The 9559-nt window shown below is 40.6% G+C and overlaps 1 protein-coding gene across 1 annotated transcript; it reads left to right on the top strand.

The window, feature by feature from the left end:
- The first annotated feature begins 404 nt into the window (after nt 1-404).
- ednrba (endothelin receptor Ba) lies at nt 405-6865 on the top strand. Its single transcript, XM_051407185.1, has 8 exons — nt 405-680; nt 1357-1823; nt 2864-2976; nt 3812-4016; nt 4558-4707; nt 4983-5116; nt 5249-5357; nt 5847-6865. Exons 2-8 carry the CDS (start codon nt 1410-1412, stop codon nt 5979-5981), a joined length of 1260 nt encoding a protein of 419 aa, XP_051263145.1. The 5' UTR covers nt 405-680; nt 1357-1409; the 3' UTR covers nt 5982-6865.
- Nucleotides 6866-9559: the final 2694 nt, after the last annotated feature.

Raw genomic sequence — 9559 nt, 5'->3', positions numbered from 1 at the left:
GCATGATAAGGTCCATGTGATAATGTGATAGCCTTGCTCTGGTTGCAGACTGAATAAAAAGGCTCAATATTAAATACTATTGTCTTACAAAAGAGAACAATAAGGTCAAACTAAAACACTTTAGTAGGTCAAATAAAATAGCAATGATCAATCCCTGTAAGAATATTTAGGGTTAATGCCACTAGGAGATAAAATATACAATAAAAACAAAGTAAGGCACTATAAACTGACCACTGAGTACCAAAAACTAAGTATAATTCCTTATGAACAGATTTTACCCGGTTTCCTGAAATGAGGGCACTTCGATGAACACTGAATAACTTGTGAACATCCTGCCTGCCTTCCTCCACCCCCTCCTCTGCATAAGAAGAGGAGGGATTGGAGGGCAGGGATCATCTCAGCAGACTCTTGAGACTGTATACTGAGACTCAGCAGCTAGTACTGGAGAGGAGTGGACTACCAGAGGAGCTGACTGGAGCCTCTGGATCACAGATCTGGAGCTTTTTCACTTTGACACCAGAGACAGATTGCTGCTGTTGGAGATGACTGGACTTTCACCTCAGGAACAGCAACCATCCGCTTTGGGAACTTTTCTCTGTCCTGAGAGCTTTAGAGTTACTGGGGAAGTTTGATCCAAGAGGAACAAATATTGGAGTCTTTCTACCTCATTTAGGAGTTAGGTAAGTAAGAGCTTCAACAGCAGTGACTGGGGAATATTAATTGATTGATTTAGGGACTGTATGAAAATTGTTGGGAAGGTGAGTGGGGCAGAAATTTTATGTTTTTCTTTGAAAAATAAAATAAAAATAAGCACACTGTCAAAATAATATACCAGCGTAAATAAACTTGTTTAATCTCGTACCTCAATTTACTTCAATTATTATCTTAATAGAACTTCTAATGTGCATCACAATGTATACAATGATAAAATCTGATTCAGAGACAGAACTGTAGGGTTTCAGTGCATATGGCTGTGCATAATGAACCATACATTTTTATTGTAACTATTTATGTAACTTTTAACTCTTGCAAGGGACAACTGAATTAATAAATAATCCTCTTCTGCTCTCCTAAAAAAAGTCAGAATACTCTATCTAATTACAATACCTTCCCCTGTTTCTGACCCCCTCCTCCCCTCCCTCTTCTCTTTTGTTCAGTACCTAAACTAAAAAATGACTAGAATGTTTCTGCAGGGTGTGTCTGCAATTTTTAGTAAGTTAATTTGGAGATGACAGCTAAAGTCAAATAATAAATCTTGGAGCCTAATATTCCTACAAGACAGTGAGGTTGTTGGTATAATAATATTCTTGTAGACGGATAACAGGACCTGAATACAGTACTTTCTTTGTGTTCTAGCCCCTCAAAGAGGATCAGTTGGATAAAGGCCATAATTACAACCAAACTTCAGGATGAAGACTCATCTCCTCTGCTTGGAGTTACTCCTGTTGGCGGGTCACATCCTTGTGGTCAGTGGGCAGCTGGAGCCAAAGGAACAAGGGCCCCAGGACCCTGTTACTGTTACCCAAAGACTTGGGCTTGTAGAGAGAGATGTGCAAGGTCCAGTGAGGCCCAACATCACCATGCCCCGCCGTCGGCTACCTCCCATGTGCACCGGACCCACGGAAATCAGAGACACCTTCAAGTACATCAATACAGTGGTGTCCTGCCTGGTGTTTGTTGTGGGTATTATTGGTAATTCCACTCTGCTGAGAATCATCTATAAGAATAAGTGCATGCGGAACGGGCCCAACATCCTGATCGGCAGCCTGGCGCTCGGAGACCTGCTACACATCATCATCGGCATTCCCATTAATGTTTACAAGGTGAGGCAAGTTGCACAATATGGCTGACTAACAAGTCTATACCATATAGGCCTATAACAGTTTTATAATGACACTCAATAGTATTTTTTATTTCTAGTCAATTCAAAACTCCCTTAGCTTTTCAATGAATTTTTGTTGCACTGTTGTTATATCCCCTTAAACCCTCTTTCAATAACTTTTTAGGATCATATGCAAATATTTTGCTGCATATTGGACTTTAAATCCTTCAAACACGCACCCTTTCCTAACACACACACACCACATAAGCGCACACATACACACTCTTAAAAGGGGGCTTCCAAGTAGTTTTTACATGTTATTACTTTACTGGATTCTGAGCCCCTCTATATCCCTTTCTGTCTCTGGCATGTTATTATCTGTTTGGCTCATTTTGTGTGTGTGTGTGTGTGTGAGAGAGAGAGAGAGAGACAGAGACAGAGAAAGAGACAGAGAAAGAGACAGAGAGAGAGAGAGAGAGAGAGAGAGAGACAGACAGACAGACAGACAGACAGACAGAGAGAGAGACAGAGAGAGAGAGAGAGAGAGAGAGAGAGAGAGAGGGCAAAAACATCTGTATATTTGGGTAAAGGGGCAAGTATGTTAAAACAACTGGACATGGTTGCATACCAGAGCAGAGACAGGAGAGACAGGGTGGTATGGGGAGATACAGGGCCACATATGATTCCAATTGATCTACACTCACATTCCAGTCGCTCTTCCAAAGCACACATGAAAAGTCCCATATTGTACAAGTTTAGCAAAGTTTTGTTGTTCTCCAAGAGCTACCGTAGGCTACCTCTCTGGGTTACGTGCCTTGAGGTCAGAAAGAAGCCTTGTCGGTTTCAAAAAAAGACCAAAAACATTGAAACTCACAAAGAGAAAAAAAAAGCTCTGAATGTTTACAGAAACCGATAAGTTCAGGTTCATGCATATCTGGTCAACACTGAATGCCTGAGGCTGGGGAAATCAATGTGGGGCCAGACAATTTGCTACACTCCCTCTCATGGTTTCCCTCAGTCACCAACTCTTTCTCTCTCCAGCTCCTGGCGGAGGACTGGCCTTTTGGGGTTGCTCTGTGCAAGTTGGTGCCGTTTGTCCAAAAGGCCTCAGTGGGGATCACAGTGCTGAGTCTGTGCGCTTTGAGTATTGACAGGTAAACCCAGCCACAACTAATGGATAACCCAAACTCACCTTTCCTCTCACAATAGTGCCTATCTTCATTTCCTGACACTACAGCCAGTCAAGGATTACAGAAACATTGTCAGAGCAATGACTTTTGACCTGACTTTTGACCTCCTTGCTTCTTGCTGCATTGGTAATCAATACATTGACACATATGCCTGTCAACCACACTGTAAACTTGGGATAAGAGTTTACAACTCATATTATTAAAATGTTGTTATTTTCTTATTCATAGTCTTCAGAAGTTTTTATAACTGTATGGTGTTTCTTTTTTTTTAAGCCTTTAAGTTTAAAAAGCTAGAATAAACATTTAATCAGTTGGGATGAGACCAATATAGATCCTGTTAAGGTTTTAGACAGTTTGTCAGACAGCACATCTGTTAAACTGGTGCTAAAAGATGAGATTATTAAAATAACAGTGAGCATTTTGGAAAATACAATCACTTTTTTTGCTGAAACTGGGATTGAAGAAGATTGATACCACTCTCACAACTGTACTGTAAATAAGAAGCAACAGCCAGGAGACGGGAAGCAGGGCTAAAATCTGCCTACCAACACTTCTAAAGATTATTAATTCACACACATTATATATTTTTGGTTTATTCAGTCCAATTGAAAAGCAAACAGCACATAGTTTTGGTGAGGTTAAGGGGGGCTGGTTAGCCAGCTAGTTGCTTTTTCACTGTACAAACATGACATAGGCTAACCCTCAGCAATAAAGTATAATTATGTATTTCCCAGAACCTCAAACTATTCCTTTAACTAATATTCATTTGCTGGTTAACTGCACATGTTGGGTCTTCCAGGTATCGTGCCGTGGCCTCGTGGAGCCGTATCAAAGGGATCGGAGTTCCAAAGTGGATGGCTATTGAGATAACGCTGATCTGGATATTATCCATCATCCTGGCTGTGCCAGAGGCAATAGCCTTTGACATGATCACCATGGACTACAAAGGAGAACACTTGAGGATCTGTTTGCTGCACCCCATGCAGAAAACCAGCTTTATGAGGGTAAGTTGTGACACGCGGCCCTTTAGAGGCACATAATTCAGGTTGTGTTGACACAGCTGTGGACGCTGCACATATAATACACACACACAAATAAATACACAGAGATGCAGATGCTGGCACACATGCTGACTTGTGTATGAATCTATGTGCATACTTATCATAAAAGCACTCAGAGTCTTACTGTGAGATCAGGGTGAGAGAGAGTTTACAGATAACGAAGCATTGACAAACAGAAACACAGTATATCACAGCAGTTATCCTTAAAATCCTGTGGCGTCTGCATGCTTGTATATATAGTGTGTTCAGGTGTCTTCCATCAACCTTAAAATAACAAAAATGAGCAGTTTTAATTCCACAGAGGTTGTTTGAGATCCAACAAGTATGAATTTGAGACACTCCCTTGAGTCCCTCACTCTGGTCCAGGCCAGACCGGGGATATGCTCCATTAAATTTACTTCTGACATGTTTCACCTTTAACTTGAAACTCTCTTGTGCAGATGTTGCATCATCCAGTGTTGTTCTCCTATTTTACCCTGTGTAGTTTTATAAATCAGCAAAGGACTGGTGGCTGTTCAGTGTATATTTCTGCCTGCCGTTGGCCTGCACTGCTATTTTCTACACCCTGATGACCTGTGAGATGCTGAGAAAGAAGAACGGCGTCCAGATCGCTCTCAGTGACCACCTCAAACAGGTCTGCTAATGGCTTTCATCAAAAACAAAACTGACCCTTCGCACACTCAAAGCTTGTCCTGTTAAAGCTATAAAAAAAAAAAAAAATACAGTTATGACTTCTTACCCACAAGCTTTAATCCAGCCTAACTTGACACTTCAACTTAATTTGTTTTGATTTACTAAAAACATACTTTCTAGAAAAACAAAAACCAGCTATATAAATTTCATCACAGTCCTTTCTGGGCCAAAACTGTCGGTGCGGACAGTGATTTATGTGTGTTTGTGTGTGTTCAGCGAAGGGAGGTTGCTAAGACAGTGTTCTGTCTGGTTCTGGTCTTCGCTCTGTGCTGGCTGCCTCTCCACCTCAGCCGTATCCTGAAGCTCACCATCTACGATGAGAAAGATCCAAACCGTTGTGAACTGCTCAGGTATGGACAAAAAAACACGTCCCACGGTGCACAAAATAAAATAGAGAGTAGACTAGATAATTTAGTAGAAAAATGAATCACCCTCCAGGTAGGGAGAGGTACAAGACTAATGTGTCTCTGTAACCCTTTTAGTTTCTTTTTGGTGTTGGACTACATTGGTATCAACATGGCATCCGTCAACTCCTGCATCAACCCAATCGCCCTCTACATGGTCAGCAAGCGCTTCAAGAACTGCTTCAGGGTAAGTTTGGAAAATATTCTTTCTTGTCAAGAGTTCAACGAGAGGACTCTCATTTCCATACGGTTAATATGAAGCTGGTTAGCTTAGCTTAGCATAAAGACAGAACATGGAGGGAAACAGCTAGCCTGGCTCTGTCTGAAGGTGACAAAATCTGCCTACCAGCACCAGTAAAGTTAATTAACACATTATATCACATTTATATGTATGTATAATCGAGATAAAAGACTAAAAACTAAAACTTCTTGTGCTAAGCTAAGCTAATAGGCTGCTGGCTCCAGCTTCATATTCACAGCACAGACATGAGAGTGGTATCAATCTTTATATCGGACTCTTGACATGCAAGTGAGCAAGCGTATATTTTGAAATACCTTCAACGCAATGAAAAAAAAGAAAGGAAACAGAAAAAAACAGGAACAACTCTCTTCTTTCTTTTACCAAGTTGTGAATGCTGTACGCACACTAACATAACCACCTCTCTTCATTCCCTAGTCCTGCCTGTGCTGCTGGTGCCTACCTGCAGAGATGCTGATGGATGAAAAGCAGTTGTGCATGAAGCTGAAAGTCACCGAACGAGCCTCAGACCAGAGCAACTCCCGCCTGACCAACAAGTCCACTACAGCCTGAGGAGGGGCCTAGAAGTCAGAAAGGAGGAGAAATTAGGACGAAAAAACTAAATATTGAAGTATTGATGACTGAATGAGGATGAGTGCTCATTCTTGCCTCATCTACAACATCACATAAAGTCTCTTAACAGACGTGCTTTTGGAATTCAGCCCTCACTGAGACGAAACACATGCCACCATGGACCACTGTACACTCCCCACCCCCCTCCCCATCCAAGAAGAAATAAGCATCAGTGCGCTTCAAAAGCTGTGTTCTTGGATAACAAGTGTGAGATGTGTGAAGCATACAAACTGGTGTGAATGACACCAAATATCGAGAACTGAGCAGGGGCGAAGTTCAGTGTTATGTAAAAAATTGGGGTCAAGGGTTGATTAGCAAAGACAGCTCATCAGGCTCGCAGCCTGGATAGTGAATGTTACTTTGACACTGAATCTTGCAATAAGTCCTGCATTATATGGACTACATTCGAGTGTGACGCTGTGTTACGTGTTGCTACCACATACTGCAGCAGCTTGGAAGAGTTTAAACAGTCAATCTAATGCTCTTGTTTGAGATTTGTTTATTTTGTTACATATTTCCTTTAATATGTATGTGTGTCTTGAGCATTTTGCATACTTTATCACTTGTTACATTAGCGCCTTTAAATGTATAGTCTGTGTGCAATTTTCCCATTAGTTACTAAACTACTGATGTTGTGTGATTTCAGCTGTTTGACCATTCAGCTACTGTATTATACTGTTCAATATTGGGCCTGTTCTTGAGGCTTTAGTTTCGTGACTGTACTTGCTCCACATTATCTTAATCCAACTCCTTACCTTAGCTGGTATGACAAGAGGTAGGCGTTTCTTTTTGCAATAAATAAAATTATAAATATAATAAATAAACTAGTTGTAGTTGTGTACTTTCTTTGAAGAAAAGCATCAGTTTCCTAGCCATTATCTGTTCAGACACACGGCCCTAATCATTTTTGACTGTGACTGTTAAAGCCTTGCCTGCTATTGCGGCCTGACTCTGTGTGCGTGTGCGTGAGTGTTTGTGTATGTGTGGGTTTGATTTAAGTGTGACGGCAGGCGGCATCATGTGATGATGAATGCTAACACAGAACATCACTGTGATCTCTTTATTTTTCTCCCCACTTCTTCACTCCAAACACACACAGAGAGCTCTGACCTGGGAATGTTCCTTCAGGCTAAACCAGTGTCACGCATGTCACATTAGTTGTCAAAGAAGCTCTCTGTCCTGTGATCTTTCACCACCCCTCCTCAACTCTTCACTTTATGCACTCTCCTTGCCTTCACTCTTTCTTCTTTTTTTTCCGCCTGTTTTTCCTTGTTTTGCACCTCATCCCTGTCCTCTACCCATGTTTCCCTTTCCTTTCTCTCTGCATTCCTGTTTCCACTCCTCTCCATAACCCCTCTCCCTCTCTTCTTCCAGTATGGTTTCAAGCAATTCAGTGTGGTTTGACATTAAATCAAACCCACCGGTGCTGAAAGTAGCCCTAAGTGAAAGAAATCACATTCAGTACATTCCTCCCTTGATAATCGCTTTTTCTACTCACAACAAAGGTTACACTGATGTACTTGCTTGTGGATACTGGCATTGGTCCACTACTGATGTGATTGATTGTCCTCTAAAGCCACTTTTACATTTAACAAAAAACCCACCAACATCCACCAGCATCTGGCTTTTGTCTTCAGGTGGTAAAGGGTACAATCGGCATTCATTCCCACTGACTATCAACAGAGATGGAAAAATGACACCCAGGTGGACGCACAGATTTTCGCCCCTTTCCTGGCACAATGCTATGAAGTGTGTTGAAGTTGTATATCATTTATTGTTTAAAGTCTATCGGAACAACGTGCAATGGCAATTTCGTTCTTTGTATTGAGCAAAATGCAACAGTGGCAAGACAGCAAGGTGATAGAATCGTGAGCGAGGTGATTCGAGGGGAAGAGGAAAAAAGAGACAGGTTTTTGGTTCTCCAACGCTGAGTAGATAGCTTTGGCTATGCAAGACTACCACTGAGAGACAACAACATATGGAAATTGCAGAGTGAAAGACGCATTGCTCGTAACCCAAGGCAAGTAACAAATGCTGCTTTTTAATGTTTACTGACCCTGTTTTCCAGCGCATTTGTGATGTTAAATTTTTACATATCAGGAAAAAAAGACAAAATCATCTACTGGAAAGGAGTCAATCAGCTATTTTTAGCAGGTATATCCATGTTTTAAAAAAAAAACTGCTACAAAAAAAAACTAGAATTACCGCCTTGTGGTTGTATGTCAAGTCAACCAGTCTAGTTGCAGATTACATGCAGTCTGTCCAGTGTCATATAATAGGTGAAGACTTTGAAGGAATTGAATACAAGGAATTAAGTGTATTTTTCTGGATAAATTGAGGTTTTCACTATATTGATATATGTATAATTCCAGTAAATAATTTTTCTGTGAAAAACATGCTGTCTTCTCTTAAAGACTATTTAGTATAGAGGACTTATAGAGCGCTTTGTCACATGGTACTACGACAACAATCACCTGAAGCTCAACAAAACCAATGAGCTTGTGGTGGACTACAAATTAATGTCTGTTCAGTGAGAGAAACAAAAGACAGAGTCCGATTCCTTGCATGGGTTCACATGCTTGATCAATTAAGTTGACAGTAGACAATTCTTCAATCATGGATGTTGCTGCGAAGAAGCTACAAGTTCTAAAATGTGGATGCTTCATAAACATCTTCAACCCGGCAGCACAGAAGATCTATACAGTCTCCAGACTTTCAAGGTGGGCACCCAAGAATAGTGTCACCAATTCAGTATCTGACCAACTGTGAAATATGGTCAAATATGGTTCAAATATGGAGTTTTTCCAGGACACTATGAAGTCACAGTGAAGTTGACCATTGAGCTTCTCGGATATAAAATGTTACCACTTCATCATTTTATCCTATTAGACATTTGTGTGAAATTTTGTCATAATTGGCATTCTTGAGTTAATCTGAACATCAATATTTTTAACTGTTTTTGCGATAAGCTAACCATCTCCTAGCTGTAGCTTCATGTTAGGGTACATACAAGAGTGGTATCAATCTTCTCATCCACCACTTGGCAAGAAAGAAATGAAGCATATTTCCCATTATGTCCAACTATTGCTATAAAAGGAATAGTTCTGCATTTTAAAAGTTTATCTCTATTTACTCTCACTGCTCAGCTGTAATGTTCTATCTAGACTTCAATACAGTTAATGGAGGACAACTTAGAGCAGGAAAGCTCTCTATAGCCACAACTGCAGTTTATTGCGGGAGTTAATGTCACTTTTATAGCTATTATGTGCCAGAAAACAGAGATGAAAATCTGCACCAGACTGATGCCAAAAGGTTAATGAGAGAAAATGCCTAATTCAGCAATAAAAACAACTGTAAACCTTTAATAGACTAATCACCTTAGCTTGGCTGAGAGCTTCTTTAAACTCAAACTTTTGGACTTTTCCTTTATTAAATGCATTGAATTCTGGGTGGAACACTGAGGCTGTACAGTCTTCTCAGTACATAGAGATATATACACTGTGTCTCCAAACACACAC

This window comes from Dicentrarchus labrax, unplaced genomic scaffold (assembly GCF_905237075.1).
Source record: "Dicentrarchus labrax unplaced genomic scaffold, dlabrax2021, whole genome shotgun sequence".
In the NCBI taxonomy this organism is placed as follows: Eukaryota; Metazoa; Chordata; class Actinopteri; family Moronidae; genus Dicentrarchus; species Dicentrarchus labrax.
The sequence above is the reverse complement of the archived record's forward strand: the minus strand, read 5'-3'. Positions and strand labels throughout refer to the sequence as shown.